Source organism: Citrus clementina, unplaced genomic scaffold (assembly GCF_000493195.1).
Source record: "Citrus clementina cultivar Clemenules unplaced genomic scaffold, Citrus_clementina_v1.0 scaffold_1, whole genome shotgun sequence".
NCBI lineage: Eukaryota > Viridiplantae > Streptophyta > Magnoliopsida > Sapindales > Rutaceae > Citrus > Citrus x clementina.
In genome coordinates this window covers 5,276,752-5,291,241 of record NW_006263303.1, presented here as the reverse complement: position 1 = coordinate 5,291,241, position 14,490 = coordinate 5,276,752, and the positions used below count along the sequence as shown (strand labels likewise).

General features: G+C 36.3%; 3 protein-coding genes across 5 annotated transcripts; all 3 read left to right on the top strand.

Moving 5' to 3' along the window:
• Window positions 1–1,465: 1,465 nt before the first annotated feature.
• LOC18055654 (tRNA (guanine(37)-N1)-methyltransferase 2) lies at window positions 1,466–6,124 on the top strand. Of its 3 annotated transcripts, XM_024178541.1 has the most exons (11): window positions 1,467–1,848; window positions 1,943–2,040; window positions 2,124–2,228; window positions 2,720–2,782; window positions 2,991–3,064; window positions 3,434–3,959; window positions 4,042–4,161; window positions 4,251–4,394; window positions 5,058–5,164; window positions 5,465–5,539; window positions 5,698–6,124. In XM_024178541.1, the coding sequence occupies exons 1-11, from the start codon at window positions 1,754–1,756 to the stop codon at window positions 5,794–5,796; spliced, it is 1,506 nt and encodes a 501-aa protein (XP_024034309.1). In that variant the 5' UTR covers window positions 1,467–1,753; the 3' UTR covers window positions 5,797–6,124. The 3 variants fall into 3 exon arrangements, with proteins under 3 accessions (XP_024034310.1, XP_024034309.1, XP_024034311.1); XM_024178542.1 differs by lacking the exon at window positions 5,058–5,164 and having other exon boundaries at window positions 1,466–1,848; window positions 5,698–5,803; XM_024178543.1 differs by lacking the exon at window positions 1,467–1,848 and having other exon boundaries at window positions 1,951–2,040; window positions 2,119–2,228.
• Window positions 6,125–7,499: 1,375 nt separating this feature from the next.
• On the top strand, window positions 7,500–9,971 carry LOC112095815 (glucan endo-1,3-beta-glucosidase 8). The gene is made up of 2 exons (XM_024178185.1): window positions 7,500–8,158; window positions 8,826–9,971. Exons 1-2 carry the CDS (start codon window positions 7,806–7,808, stop codon window positions 9,943–9,945), a joined length of 1,473 nt encoding a protein of 490 aa, XP_024033953.1. The 5' UTR covers window positions 7,500–7,805; the 3' UTR covers window positions 9,946–9,971.
• Window positions 9,972–10,926: 955 nt separating this feature from the next.
• Window positions 10,927–14,490, top strand: LOC18055653 (syntaxin-32). The gene is made up of 5 exons (XM_006450995.2): window positions 10,927–11,527; window positions 12,556–12,806; window positions 12,923–13,098; window positions 13,536–13,736; window positions 14,160–14,490. The coding sequence occupies exons 1-5, from the start codon at window positions 11,269–11,271 to the stop codon at window positions 14,317–14,319; spliced, it is 1,047 nt and encodes a 348-aa protein (XP_006451058.1). The 5' UTR covers window positions 10,927–11,268; the 3' UTR covers window positions 14,320–14,490.

The following is a 14,490-nucleotide window of genomic DNA, read 5'->3' as shown; positions in this document are numbered from 1 at the left end:
CATATATCCATGGGCATTGCACATATACGATATAATGTGTTACTAGACCTCAAAGTTGTCTTCATTGTGATACTATAGTCATTAGGGTTTATTTGTAACACCTCGTATACTCTTGCCAATAACTGATCAAACATATAATTTTTTTCAACCAAAAAAGCTCGATTTTTACCATTCACGTACTCCATACGGCCATTCTCTAATGTCTCCCACCAACCATCGTAACACAATTCAAGTACAACTGAATCCATTAAACCTGAAATTATAAAAAAAATTTATTTGAAACAAATGACATATATTTATTAGCACCGTTCAACATAGGGATGGCAATGGGGAGGGGAGGGGAGGGGACCGATCTCCCCGTACCCATCCCCGATATTTTACGTATATCCCCATCCCCTCCCCGTCCCCGTCAGAATTACTTGAGAGAATCCCCATCCCCTCCTCGAATAATAACAGGGGATCCCCGAGGGTCCCCGATCCCCGAATAACTAATACATTTTTTTTTCGATTTTGAGTTAATCATATTAAAATAAAAAATTCAAATAAAAGTAAAGTTCGAAATATATCTTACATTAATATCTATTACAAAAGTCACATACATTAAATTAGTAAGTAACGCAACATACAAGAGATACAAACTTATTTTACAAACTATCATGAACAAATTAATAGTCTAATACAAAATTGTTACAAATAAAATCAAATTTAGATTCAAAATTAACTTTTTCAATGGTGGCGTGGGCACTTTATAAATGTGGACTATTCCCTTTACAACACAATAGTTAAATCGGAGCAAATCAAAAGTAAATATTAGATTAGATTAGATTAGATATTAAAATTGTGATTCGCTGTGGGCAATTATAACATCTAAAATTAAATAAAAAATAGATTTAAGTTTAAAATATTTAAAGAATATCAAAATTAAAAAAAATTTGGCTAATAGAATCTACTCAGTCTTTTTAATGTCCTAAATAAAAATTTAGAACTTTAATTAGCTAATTAGGCCTAAAAGTTTAATAATATAAATATTTTGATATTTTTTATTTTTACCAATATTTATAATTTTATAATTTATTTACTAGTAATTTTAAAAAATTAAAATTAAATTAAAAATTAAAATGGGGAAATGGGTAGGGGATGGGGATTCCACCTCATCCCCGTCCCCTCCCCGAATAAGAAATTGGGTAAAAAAATTTCCCCGTCCCCTCCCCGAATAAGAAATTGGGTATGAAATTATCCCCATACCCTCCCCGAATGGGGAAAATCCCCGAGGGTACCCGTCCCCGTGGGGATTTTTGCCATCCCTAGTTCAACATAAAATTTTCTCCTATTTTATAGTTGTCTTTAGAGACCACCCATTTTAATATTGCTAAATGCTCGCACCCGAAACGTTAAATAAGTTTTCTTATTTAAACTTAATACTAAAAATTAATTAATTAATAGATCACCCATATGAAGTTAGGATGTAGTTTAGTTAATTAAAATCAAACCCAAAACCAGCCTAAATCCGGCCCTTATTTCAGTCTAAGCGACGCCGCACTTTGAAAACCTAAATGCTTGCGGAAATAACACTTCTTAGTTTTAACGTGTACTATTTTCGCAAAAAGAAACCCAGATTCTCACTGCTTAAACCCTAGTACCGCTCGCTGCTTTCCCTATCCCTCCGGCTTCTTCAAAGTCTCCTTTTGTTTTACTGGAACTTGAGTCTTAATTATTTAATTATTTTGTGGGCAGTGGACTTTAATCCTTCAAAATGTTGGACGAAAGCAAGTTTGATGTGCACCTGAAATTATGGGCTCTCAGAATTCCGCGCGAACACTGTAAGGTTGCATCGAAGATACTAAACGGGTACAGCTAAATTTTCCGTTTTCACTTTTTTTTGTCTTATTACCTTTGAGAAGACTATAGTTCCTCATTTGTGTTGTTGGTACATTATTTGCAGATATTTGATTAACAGGGCCCGTGTTAAACCGATTACTGAGGACCCCACATGTCAAGAAAACCGATATGTAATTTTATCGGAAAATGTTCAGAGCTCTGGTAAGCAATGCTTACACAGTTATGTGATATTTTGGCTTGCACTTGGATCCTTTCACCAATGGGAATTTGTTGCTTTAGAAAAGACTTATCAGATATTCCCCGGCAAAAACTTGATGAGCTGAATAAACTATGCAAGATTGAAGTAGTTTCCTATTCGATGACGCTTGGATATTCCTATTGGGATGCCGGTCAGTTGCAATCAATATTCTTCTATTATACATTGGAATTTGTTATTTCTGTCTATTTTATCTTTTCGAAAGCTACATTGTTGTCTGAACCCAGGAGTTAGCCTTCGAAATCTAAAATTTTGTGCTTAATTTATTTATTTATTATTTTTTTTTTTTTGCTCATTTGTATTGCATCTATTACCTTACAATTAATTGATGACAAAGATTTTTAGCATGCCATATTTGCTATAAAAGATTGCCTCCTACAGGCATGTCCATTCACATGACTTTTATTCAGGCAACTGCTGTTTCAGATGCCCTTCTTGTGTCAGAATATGGTTTTTGTTTCTTTGTTCATGCTCATTTATGGTAGTTTGAAGATATGGTGTATATTTTTAGGACTATTTATGTATCATATTCATACTTTTTTTTATTGATATTTCACTTGTGTTTCTATTTTGTTTAATTTTATTTTTTTGGGATAATTTTCTGACTAGTCATCTTGATTGTAGATTATGTACTGAAGCAGATTCTGCCACCTGGTGTGGAGGTACCTACATCTTTTGAAACCATAGTTAAGTATTTAAACTATGTCATGGTTATATTTTGATATTTCTTTTATACTCGATCTCTCAATCTTATTTGCATAATTTGTTACTGCATGCCTGTTTCCTATTTGACATAGAAAATTATTAATGAGCTGCTGCTGACTACATCTTCAGTTATCAATATAGGGGTCATTGCCACTGACTAGTGGATTAACATTTTATCTGATTTTTGCAGGTCATATTGCTCATCTTAACATACACGATGAACTACTTCCTTTCAAGGATGTTATTGCAAAGGTCATTTATGATGTAAGTAATCATTTGCTTCTGGCTTTAAACCGATCTTGCTTCTCTGTTATGAATGTTAATATCATTTATGCTTTCATGTTTGTATTTTTTCCGTCATTTAAGTTAGAGTGCCTTCTTCAGGTTATCAGCTTATATATGTTATGATGCTCTTAATTGGTTATCAGTGGTAGTAGATAAGTTTTTTTTTGTCCTCCCTGGATTTATGTTGACCATTGCTTCCAGACAGGTCAAGGAGTACTTTTACTTGTGATCTTTCTGCACATGCAGTCTCTTTGCGTTGAATGTGATCTGTGATCTCAAATTGATTGTGTCTCTTTTCTCCTGCCCATGTGCCAAAGATATGACTCATTTGCTAATTTGTGTTTGCAGAAAAATTATCCAAGAATCAAAACTGTAGTTAATAAAGTTGGAACAATTGCAAATGAGTTTCGAGTTCCGGAGTTTGAAATTTTAGCTGGTGAGGATAATATGGTTACAGAAGTGAAGCAGTATGGGGCAACATTCAAACTAGATTACAGTTTGGTCTATTGGAATTCAAGATTGGAACATGAACACCTGAGAATTATATCTCAGTTTCGGCCTGGGGAGACCATTTGCGACATGTTTGCTGGTATTGGCCCCTTTGCTATTCCTGCGGCTCAGAAGGGGTGCATCGTGTTTGCTAATGATCTAAATCCAGATAGTGTTCATTATTTGAAGATTAATGCAAAAGTCAACAAGGTTGATAATTATGTTCGTGCCTATAATATGGATGCCAGGGAATTTATTCGTCAATTGATGACAGCACCAGCTGGCGAAATTAACTCCGAATCTGATGTTTTCAATCTAAAAGCTTGTGGAAACTCTGGTATACAGGCCAACAAAAAAACAGGGATAGAAAATGTTGGGCTTGATGGTAACATGCTTGTTTTGATCTGTACATCATGCTTCTTTAAATTGTGTCATATATTTTATCTTATTTTTATGGTTTTTTGCAGTCCAGGATAAAGAAGTTGCTGGTAATATCACTAGCAACTCGGAGGGTTTACAAAATTATTGTAGAAATGCAGATGCATCTGTAACTGCAACTAAGAGGCCTTCAGATGGTTGCTTGGAAGGTGCAATAAGCTACACCATCAGGCATCAACTTATAACTTGAGTGGATGCTGTGATATTTGAAACTAATTCATTTCATTATGCTCTGCAGAAAATGGAACTACTAACAGTGCTAGTGGGAGGAAGGGAAAGACAAGTAAGAGGATGAAAGGCTCTGAGTTGCCCAATACTAAGACCTGGGAGCATGTTGATCATATAATAATGAACCTTCCAGCTTCTGCCCTAAAGTTTCTAGGTATGCTTCGTTGCTCTCTGTCTTTCTAACACATGTGTGCGCACACGCACTCACAACTGTGTGTTGTTGAGAGAATGTGTTTGCATATATGGCTTGCAGATCATATGATTTTGTATTCCCTAGGGTGATTTATCCCTTTTTGTTTAGTTCTTGGCATATTATTGAGCATATAGACTTTGTGAACTATCATCTATACAACCACCCACTGCTTTATTTTTCCTTTCTCTCTGTTGTTTTTCTTCTGAAGTATCTACCTTAGAGAGAACTGGGAACTTGTTTGAACTTCATCTTTTGTTGATTGCCAAAGTTTGTTTTAACTTGTAGGCTAATTCATTCTTTCTTGGATGGTAGTTTTTGTTGAATGATTTTCTTGTCCATGAATCCAACTCTAAAAGTTGTGATCATCAATGTTGTCAGTACTCCATTCCCTCTCCAGTTCCCTCGCTTAGAAAGGATGTTCTTTGTCTTTCATTTTTGCTTTGAGGGATATTGACCTTTTTGATTAGTTATCTCCTGAAACAAATGCCTCAATGTGACTAGTCACTGAAGCTAGCTAAATGTCCCTTTTTGCATGTACGCGGCGCCTGTTTGTTTCATATCTGTACATTTGCCCCCTTATTTGGAAAACTGAAACCCTTTTTTTTCTTTTTTGGGGTCTATCAGATGCATTTAGGGGCCTTATCCAAAGGCAATATTGGAAAGGTTCTTTACCTTGGATTCATTGCTATTGCTTCATACGGGCAAATGAAACTGAAGAATTGATAATTTCAGTAAGTCTGTGGAAATATGCTCTTATTTTTGTTTTATGTATCCTTTATCTTTGTCTACAGTTATCATCAATAATTCTTTTAGCTTGTTTTGTTTTATATGTTCATTTTTATCTTACAATTAAAAAAAGTCATATTTCAAGTTGGGCTACTTTAGTCAATGGCTAGCCGTATCCTCTCTTTATCCAGCTCACCTATCATATCAATGAACTGTATTTTGTTAGCGTCACAATCAGTGCAGGATAATTTTCTACTAACTTTTGTCGTCATTTTCTGAATAATCTGTTTTTCTTTCATTTTCAGGAGGCAGAGTCTGCCTTAAATGCCTGCATACAAGACCCTATATTTCACAAGGTCAGGAATGTTGCTCCAAACAAGGTACACACTGCTACCTGGATTCAGGATTGAAATCTTTTAGTTATGTTCAGGACTTTGTTTTCTCAAGAATTGATTATTGAATGTTTTGGGTCCATGTCTGTTTGCAAGTTTGGAATCGACACAAATGTATGATCCTTGAGCTTTCCTTTATGGTTCAGGCAATGTTTTGCTTAAGCTTTAGGCTGCCGGAAGCATGCTTCAGTGCAAAGATCACTCAGAGTGTCCAATCGGCCGGTGAAGCAATGAGTTCGACATGAATTCCATCTTGTAGTCAGATTGTAGGGAACTTGCATCTACATGGTAGCTGATAATTCAACCAATACCTAACCTTAACTCAGACAGGTGTTTCCAATTTCTTTAACCAAAGAACAGAAGCTTTAATGAATTTGATTACGCTGAAAGCTAAGTCTTGATTCGAAAGTCACATGAATCTGATACCCCTTGAAGTATGTACATTTATCTCCTGAACTCTTTGTTACTCAACTTTTCTTTCCATTAATCCCATGTATAACTATGTCCAGTGCAAGTTTTGTATAAGATATTGGCGGCTTTGGCCTTGGCAGTACTTAAAAGCATTTGCGTTGATTTGCTTTAGGTTTAGATTTTCCCAAAACATGCTTTTGTTGACTGTTGACGTTGTTAATTTGGATGTCATGTGCAAGATGCAAGAATCTAGAGAACACATAATTCTCTGTTCTTGGACGTGGGCATGTTGCTGTTCTGCTTATTTCTACAAATTCCAGACCATTTTGGTTCTGGTAACCCAGCACTCGAGAACTGCTCAAGGGGTCGAGTCCAACAGCCTTCTTTTTGCGTTTAAAATTTTTATTGGCAGTCTATCTCTACTGGCTCTTGGAAAGCGTGCAATTCCACCTTTGAAGCTAACCAATCCATCAGGAATCCTTTTTCTTTGGAATGCACCATGGCTATTAAGATATCGACTGTCCTTTTTGTCGACAATGAAAAAATGAACTTTCACAAGTAAAAGCGAGACTGAATGATACCCGAACACGTAGGATCTGGTTGGAAAGTTAGCATTTCTCTTCAATCCCCTTTCAAAAGGCAGTCAATGGTGCGTCAACTAAAGATGTAAATCTACTGCATTGTCTTTAACAACTGTATTAAGATTGTCTTGTGTTCACATTGTTGCCTGCAAGACTCAACTAAATGGGCGTTCAGTAATGGGATTTTCACCCAGCAACTACGGTAGTAGTTCTTCCTCGAAATTGACTCCAAGGAAAGTTCGATCTACAACTTCAATTTTTTATTATGGTCTCTTTTATATGGATCAGGTTACGGTGCATCTGTGGTACCGTGCCACAGTTACATCTAGTTGTTGGATGCACTTAGATTGATGGGATCTACTGGCATCCAACGACTAGATGCAACTGTGGCACGGTACCACAGTTGCACCACATGCTTCCCCCTTTTATACCTCTATATTGATGAACAAATTTCGGAAAAGTTTTCAAGGAATTTCGTGAGATTTTCTCAACAAACTTTCAGAATTGTGAAAGAGTTCTTCAGACAAATTTTTAAGCCATCCACCAAATCAACATGTATTTTAAGAAGATAGAAAAGAGATTTAATCATCCACTTATTTCACTTTAAAAACAACATAATGCGAGACAACTTTATTAGATTACATTTTATAAGAAAAGGTTTCGTGCACATCAGCTCATGGATACAAAAGGTAATTATATTGTTTATGATTAAAAGTTGCTTTGCAATTTGCATGACTGTATGTGTATCAACTAACTGTGTCCTTGAAAGCCAAGTGGTTCATGCCTTAGAGCTGTCTGATTCTTGTCAGGCAAAATGTGAGTGATTAAATTGAAGGGCCAGTAGCCAAGTAGCAAATGGAGCATGCACTTTCAAGTGCTTGACCATATTGGGATCAAATTAGCATGGCTGGCTCCTTAACAGAATAACAGAATTAAGAAAAGAATCTTTCGTGCTTTTCATGCCCTTTTATTTTTGCTTTCAATACTACACAAAACCATCCACTAAATTTCTCGCCTTGCCTTTGAAGCTTCTCAAAAGCCAATCATCCGAAGTGTTTGAGAACTTTCGTTTCACTTTCTACTCCTTTATAGACTGCAAGAGAGGGCTAAGACCTTCCCCCTCTTCCCTCTCTTTTGCTTCCAGTGAATCTTCAATCATTCTTGTTCTCTCATCTTTCTCGATTATTTCTAGATTCTTGATTATTTCTAGATTCAAGAAAGATTCCAAGAAACATTTTGAAAGATTCTTTCACTAAAAGAAAATGGCACAAACAAGAGCACTAGAATATGACCATTTCTTGGTTCTTTTTCTTGTCTTTGTAATGTTTGAGGTATCTAGTGGCGATGGTGTTGGAGTGAATTGGGGCACCATGTCAACACACCATCTGCCAGCAGACAATGTTGTTCAAATGCTGAGAGAAAATAGATTTAATAAGTTGAAGCTGTTCGAGGCCGATAAGAAAATCCTAGATGCTCTCATTGGGTCCGATATTGAAGTGATGCTGGCAATACCCAATTACATGTTGCTAGAAATGAGTGAAGATCCTGGGGCTGCCGCTTCTTGGGTTTATGCCAATGTGTCTAGTTACTTCTATACTGGTGGTGTCAATATCAAGTTGAGTAACAGAGTTTCTTGACTTTTGCTTTATATTGGTTTCTGTTCTATTCATTTTCGAGCTCAAAATCGTTTCTTCGGTTATTTGTTTGTTTCAAACTCAAACTTTTCGTCCTCATTCTGCGTTTGCCTTAAAATGTGTTAAAATTTGTGTTTCTGGCTTTCTGTGTTAAAAAGCATTTTAAGGGTTTGCAAATTTTCTGTGTTAAAATTAAGCGGCTCAATTTTCTTTCAAGGGTTTGCAAATTTTGGGAGTGTTTCCTTTTTGTCATTCTTATTTCCATTTCTTTTTCCTTTTTAAGTCCTTTTCTTGCATCTTTTCCTCTTTTGAGTCTTGGTAAATTGATACTTTGATTAGATCCTTACGCCTTTGAATGGATTGTTAAATTAGTGGTCCGGTCCTTCAATTTATCAGATGTGAAAAGTTTACCTAATCATGTGATGAAAAGGCTATTTCAATCTGCTACCTTTTTGGCCTCAGGCTTTTATTTGTGGAATCTGCAGATATCTTGGAAACCCCATGTTTATTTAGGGACCATGTCTCATTCGTTTCTTAATAGATTGTTTTAAAGAAACTAATCAAGTAAAAGCACTTGAGGTAGCAAAAGGTTGGTCGTTTTCCATATACACTGGCTTTGTAACTCGTCTTCACAAATGATTTTTGCAGGTATGTAGCTGTAGGTAATGAACCCTTCCTACGAACATACAACGACACTTATCGCTACATCACACTTCCAGCCCTCAAAAATATCCAGCAAGCTCTCAATGATGCTGGGCTCGGTTCCAAGATCAAAGCCACAGTTCCCTTTAATGCCGATATCTATAACTCCCCCGAATCAAACCCTGTTCCATCTGCTGGTGGTTTCCGAGATGAAGTTAAAGATCTTACAATAGGCATAATCCAATTTCTTCATTTAAATAATGCGCCTTTTACCGTCAATATCTATCCTTTCCTTAGTCTCTATGGCAACGATTACTTCCCCGTGGACTTTGCATTCTTTGAAGGAACAAACAAGCCCATTAGGGATGGCAGTTTGCTCTACACCAATGTGTTTGATGCAAATTTCGACACCCTTGTTTGGTCATTGGATAAAGCCGGATACCCTGACATGCACATCATAGTTGGAGAAGTTGGTTGGCCTACTGATGGTGATAAAAATGCCAACATCGAAAATGCAAAGAAATTCAGCCAGGGATTGCTTAAACATGTTCTAAGTGGAGCTGGAACCCCAGCAAGAAAAGGTACTATCGACGTTTACTTATTCAGCCTGCTGGATGAGAATGCTAAGAGCATTGCTCCTGGGAACTTCGAGAGACACTGGGGGATTTTCGAGTACGATGGGAAGCCAAAATACGAATTGGATTTATCGGGCAAGATGAAAAACAAAGGCCTAGCTCCAGTGGAAGGTGTGGCATACATGCCCAGAAGATGGTGTGTGCTAAACCCACATGCGGATGATTTTGAGGAATTGCCAGATAGCATAGACTATGCTTGTAGTCTCTCGGATTGCACTGCATTGGGCTATGGCTCTTCTTGCAATCATCTAACTGTTGAGGGAAATGCTTCTTATGCTTTCAACATGTACTATCAAATGAATAGCCAAGAATCTTGGAACTGTGATTTCTCTGGTTTGGCCATGGTTACAGATGGGGATCCATCTGATGATCATTGCCAGTTCCCTGTCATGATTGCTCATGGTTCTTCATTGCTGCTGAGAGGAGGAATTTTGGATACACTGCTCGCAGTTGTTGGTCAATGTATAGTTTTTGCCCTTCTGTTATGTTAAGACTCTTGTTTCTAAAGGAATCATAAATTACCCTTTCCTTGTTTCCTTTTTGGTCACATGTAGAAAATCTTTTGACTTGTTGTTTTCTTTGAGATGATCATCAGAATCTCCGTACAATGTCGGTGAGATTTGAAGCATATATTATGCATGTGCATTTGCTTCTTTGCTTCCGTTCATTACCATTATTGAAAGAGAGTCCACTACATCGTCCTTTAAATAGAAAAGTCAAGCACGAGCAAACCGAAATATTACTAAGAAGTTGGAAAAAGAAAAGAGAACTCAAAAAAAGTAGAGGCGATTTCAAAATTTTACAACAAATTAATTATTGTTTGCTTTTTTATCTTAAATTTGAATAAATCTGAATTTAGTTAAAGTTTGAATAATTATGAATAAAATTGTCCGAATGACATGTTTATTTTTTCTTTTCAACATCTGAAGAGAAAAACTTAAAAATTAATAATTTGACATAAATATCTTTTTAAGTGGTGTATATACTTATTTTTCACAATTATAATTTTCACAGGTTAATTAGTTTGGTCGCATTAAAAAAATATTATCATTGTTGATCTTAATTTAATTTTTTAATAAAAAATTAATGATAACGTTAAATTTTATTATAAGCCAATACTGTTATTTTATTTTTGATTCATCATAATGAACATAATTTATTTGTCCAATATTTAAGTTTAGTTAATGTTATCATGTGAATAAAAATTTAAAGTAATTAAAAAAATAACTTCAAAAATAATACAAAAAAACAACTTCAAAAATAAATAAATATCCGAAAAAAATTAAATTTAAATTTCATATTAAAAAACAAACAGCAACTTAATGACACATTTACATTTATTGTCTTTGCATTGAAGGAATTTTAAATTATTTATTAAATTATTTTCTTCCTTTTAAAAAAAAAAAAAAGCAGCAGTTACTAACAATTGTACGCCACGATTTCTTTTCTGTCAAACGGTGGCGTATTGCTTATTGGGTTAGGATTTCCTCCTCCGTCTAAAGTTTAGACAAATTTTAACCGAAGGTAGAATTGCTCAGAGCTTACAGCTCCTCCGCAAATCCATCATCATTGACCTTTGTTTCAACTTGAACTTATGTTTTTTTCACCCCATTTTGTGTCAAATGACTTCGTACAATCCAAACGCCAACGTTTCATTACCCAAATACAAATAGAAAGCTAGGGTTTCAGATCCCGCCCAATTCTGCTGGATCCTTCTCTAATTCCATCAAAGTTGTGCATATATTAGCAAATTTGTAATGTAAAACTGTTTTTTTTTTTACTTTGGACAAAATTATAATAACCGATTAAGAGAGATGATGATGAAATTGGGACCATCGTCATACCGAGATCGAACCCAAGAGTTTTTAAGCGTAGTGGAGAGGCTAAAGAAGTCGGTCGCATCGGCTAACAATGCGCCATCGTCAAGTGGCAGTAGTAATAGTAGTAGAGCCGTAACGAAGCCAGAGGATCGCAAATTTGCGGTGGCCATTCAATCGGAGTTCAACAAGAGAGCCTCGAAGATCGGCTATGGGATCCACCAGACATCTCAGAAGCTGGCTAAGCTTGCCAAATGTAAGTAATATAACTATTTGATTCTTATCATTATTTTCTTTCTTTCTTTTTTCTTTTTCTTTTTTTAATATAAATGCATTGATGTAATTAATAGTCAAAATGCCGCATTCGTGTATGGGAAATATTGCACTTGAATTAATAGGGAATTTCAGCGTTTTAAAGATGCAATTTGATGGAGATAGGATAATGTATTTGTGGCAATAATCGTGATATGATTTACAGTTTTTTAGTAGAAACTAGGGTCTTTGTAATGTGCTTTTTTGAAATTGATGCACCTGCTGTGGCATAAGTAGGTAGATAGGGTGGGCGTTGGGGTTTTGATTAATGGTAATGGAGTTGTCTGCGTTGTGAGCTTGTGGTTATGGCAGTGAAGATGAGGGTAGGATGTCGGTGCCATACTGCCATGGCAGTGGTTTCCCAAGGTGCTCGTGTGATGGCTTAGATGGTTGTCATTGCTGTGTGATTACAGGAGGATAGTATACACTTGCATGAATAATTATGAGGCATACTGTCTATTTGATTCTTACTATAAAAGTATAATTAGTTTAAGTATGGAAAACAAAGTAATAGTTAATGTTTGCTTACATTTATGCATCTATTTTGTAACTACAAATGTTTTAAGTTGTCGGTGCTAGTTTGTTCAGCCGGCGAACATGGTGGGGAGGGGAGGGGGTATGGTTTCCACTCATGCAGTTCTAATTGAAAAAAAAAAAAAAGGCTTTAAGTTGAGGCCTGTCTTGTTGTTTGATGAGTACTAGAGTTAGCTTGGTTTTATTCGTATACTCACTACTTAATGGTAAGATGTACTACTTTGATTTATGGAGAGGTATAATTGCTTGGTCTGTGAGGGGTATATGTCAAGATCAAATGAGAACACCAGGAATGGGCATTCAATGCATAACATTGAAGTCTTGGAAAATCTTTGCCATTACGTGCAGCTGGAATTGGTTTTGTAATTATACTTGATGTTCAAATTTGCTGGTTTTTGTTGCAAAATATGTTAACATGTTTGCTGTGCTGTCCACCAGTGGCAAAGCGAACATCAGTGTTTGATGACCCAACTTTCGAGATCCAGGAGCTTACGGCAGTGATAAAGCAAGATATCACTGCACTTAATTCAGCTGTAGTGGATCTCCAACTCCTCTGCAATTCCCAGAATGAAAGTGGAAATATTTCGAGTGACACCACAAGCCATTCAACTACAGTTGTAGATAACCTAAAGAATCGTTTGATGGGCACAACAAAAGAGTTCAAAGAAGTCCTCACCATGCGGACTGAGGTGTTTGACTGTTGCTATTCTCTGCTTGCTTGACAGGGCCATTTGGCTTTTTTTATTTGTCATGGTTATGTATGTAGAATTCTGACTTTTTTCTTTTTCTGTGGGTGTCTACACAGAACTTGAAGGTTCATGAGAATAGAAGGCAGCTGTTTTCTTCAAATGCCTCAAAAGAGTCGACAAATCCTTTTGTCCGCCAACGTCCTCTGGCTACCAGATTAGATGGTGGTGCATCAACAGCTTCTCCTCCTCCATGGGCTAATGGTTCTGCATCGTCATCTCGATTATTTCCAAGGTAAAAATCACAACTTGTTCAGCTGTTTTCTGACTAGAACGCATTCATACTTGTTCAGCTGTTTTCTGACTAGAACACATTCATACTTTTGGTCTGATGCAAAAATATGCTTCAAAGACTCAAAATCTGTTGGAAACTTCTTTCTCAAACATATTATAAATGCTCTGATTTTTATTTAAAATTTGTTTGTTGTTATTTTTGAAGACTATCTTACTGCACGTTTAGCATACAAATACTTGAATCCCTGAGGGTTTTTATTTAATTATTTTTTAAATTTTGTGTTTCGATATTGCCCTTTGGCGCACAAAACATTCTGAATAAGAAAATACCTGAAGTATGTTTTGGTTTTTGCCGCTGCTTAAGAACTCGGGTATTTGTAAATGGCTATTGTTCCTGTATCCCTGCCAATAATGCGCTGTGGCATATGTCTTCCGCAGCAAGCAAGCAGATGGGGAATCTCTGCCATTGTTGCAGCAGCAGCAAGGTCAACAGCAACAGCAGATGGTTCCTCTGCAAGACAGTTATATGCATAGTAGAGCTGAAGCCCTTCATAACGTAGAGTCAACTATTCACGAGCTTGGCAACATCTTTACTCAACTAGCAACCATGGTTTCACAGCAAGGAGAGATTGCAATTAGGTTTGTTCATTATTATTTGCTTGCACTTGTGATTAAATGATCGATAGGAGTACAATCTCAATGACAAGGTTGCATCCGGGGCTCCTCCTTCTATTTCAGTACTTTTTGGTCAAAGAGTCATTAAATAAACCCTAGGGATGCAGATTTGATCTCTTCCTAAATGGAAAAAATTTCCACATCACCTGAGGTTGTCACTATTCCACTTTATAAGGGCACTGATGATGTTACCAGTGAGTAGAATCTGCATGCCAAACAAGATGGACATTCTGGAGAGCAGCTAAATCCGCTTTGTGCTAGGAAACACGTTAATAGTATTAGAATGGTGTAAATTTTGATTTTTGGGAGGGATGAAGTTGTCTTATATATATCATCACCTATTTATCATTTTCTAAAGTCATTGATGGTAACTGCTGTTTCTGGCAGGATTGATGAGAATATGGATGATACACTGGCAAACGTGGAAGGAGCACAAAGCCAATTGGTTAGGTATCTTAACAGTATATCATCCAACCGTTGGCTGATGTTAAAGATTTTTTTTGTGCTGGTTGTTTTCCTCATGATTTTCTTATTTTTTGTGGCGTAAACGTATACAAGAATGTACAAAATAAAGAAAATAAGAAAGCTTTTTTTTCTCCATTTTTTCTTTTTGGCCCTACGCCATCCCTCCTTTATAGACTCTACGGGGAGAAAGGGTGGAAAAAAAAAAAAAGAAAGACGAAAGCTCATCATCTTTGGATTCCATCTCATGAATAAC

What these genes read in the sequence shown, in the direction of transcription:
- LOC112095815 (XM_024178185.1), top strand. Translation starts at nt 7,806, where the DNA reads ATGGCACAAACAAGAGCACTAGAATATGACCATTTCTTGGTTCTTTTT. An exon ending in ACTGGTGGTGTCAATATCAA is followed by an intron (nt 8,159 to 8,825) that starts GTTGAGTAACAG and finishes TGATTTTTGCAG; the next exon opens with GTATGTAGCTGTAGGTAATG.
- LOC18055653 (XM_006450995.2), top strand. Translation starts at nt 11,269, where the DNA reads ATGATGATGAAATTGGGACCATCGTCATACCGAGATCGAACCCAAGAG. An exon ending in TCATCTCGATTATTTCCAAG is followed by an intron (nt 13,099 to 13,535) that starts GTAAAAATCACA and finishes TGTCTTCCGCAG; the next exon opens with CAAGCAAGCAGATGGGGAAT. An exon ending in CAAGGAGAGATTGCAATTAG is followed by an intron (nt 13,737 to 14,159) that starts GTTTGTTCATTA and finishes TGTTTCTGGCAG; the next exon opens with GATTGATGAGAATATGGATG.
- LOC18055654 (XM_024178541.1), top strand. Translation starts at nt 1,754, where the DNA reads ATGTTGGACGAAAGCAAGTTTGATGTGCACCTGAAATTATGGGCTCTC. An exon ending in TTGCAAAGGTCATTTATGAT is followed by an intron (nt 3,065 to 3,433) that starts GTAAGTAATCAT and finishes TTGTGTTTGCAG; the next exon opens with AAAAATTATCCAAGAATCAA. An exon ending in CTGAAGAATTGATAATTTCA is followed by an intron (nt 5,165 to 5,464) that starts GTAAGTCTGTGG and finishes TTTCATTTTCAG; the next exon opens with GAGGCAGAGTCTGCCTTAAA.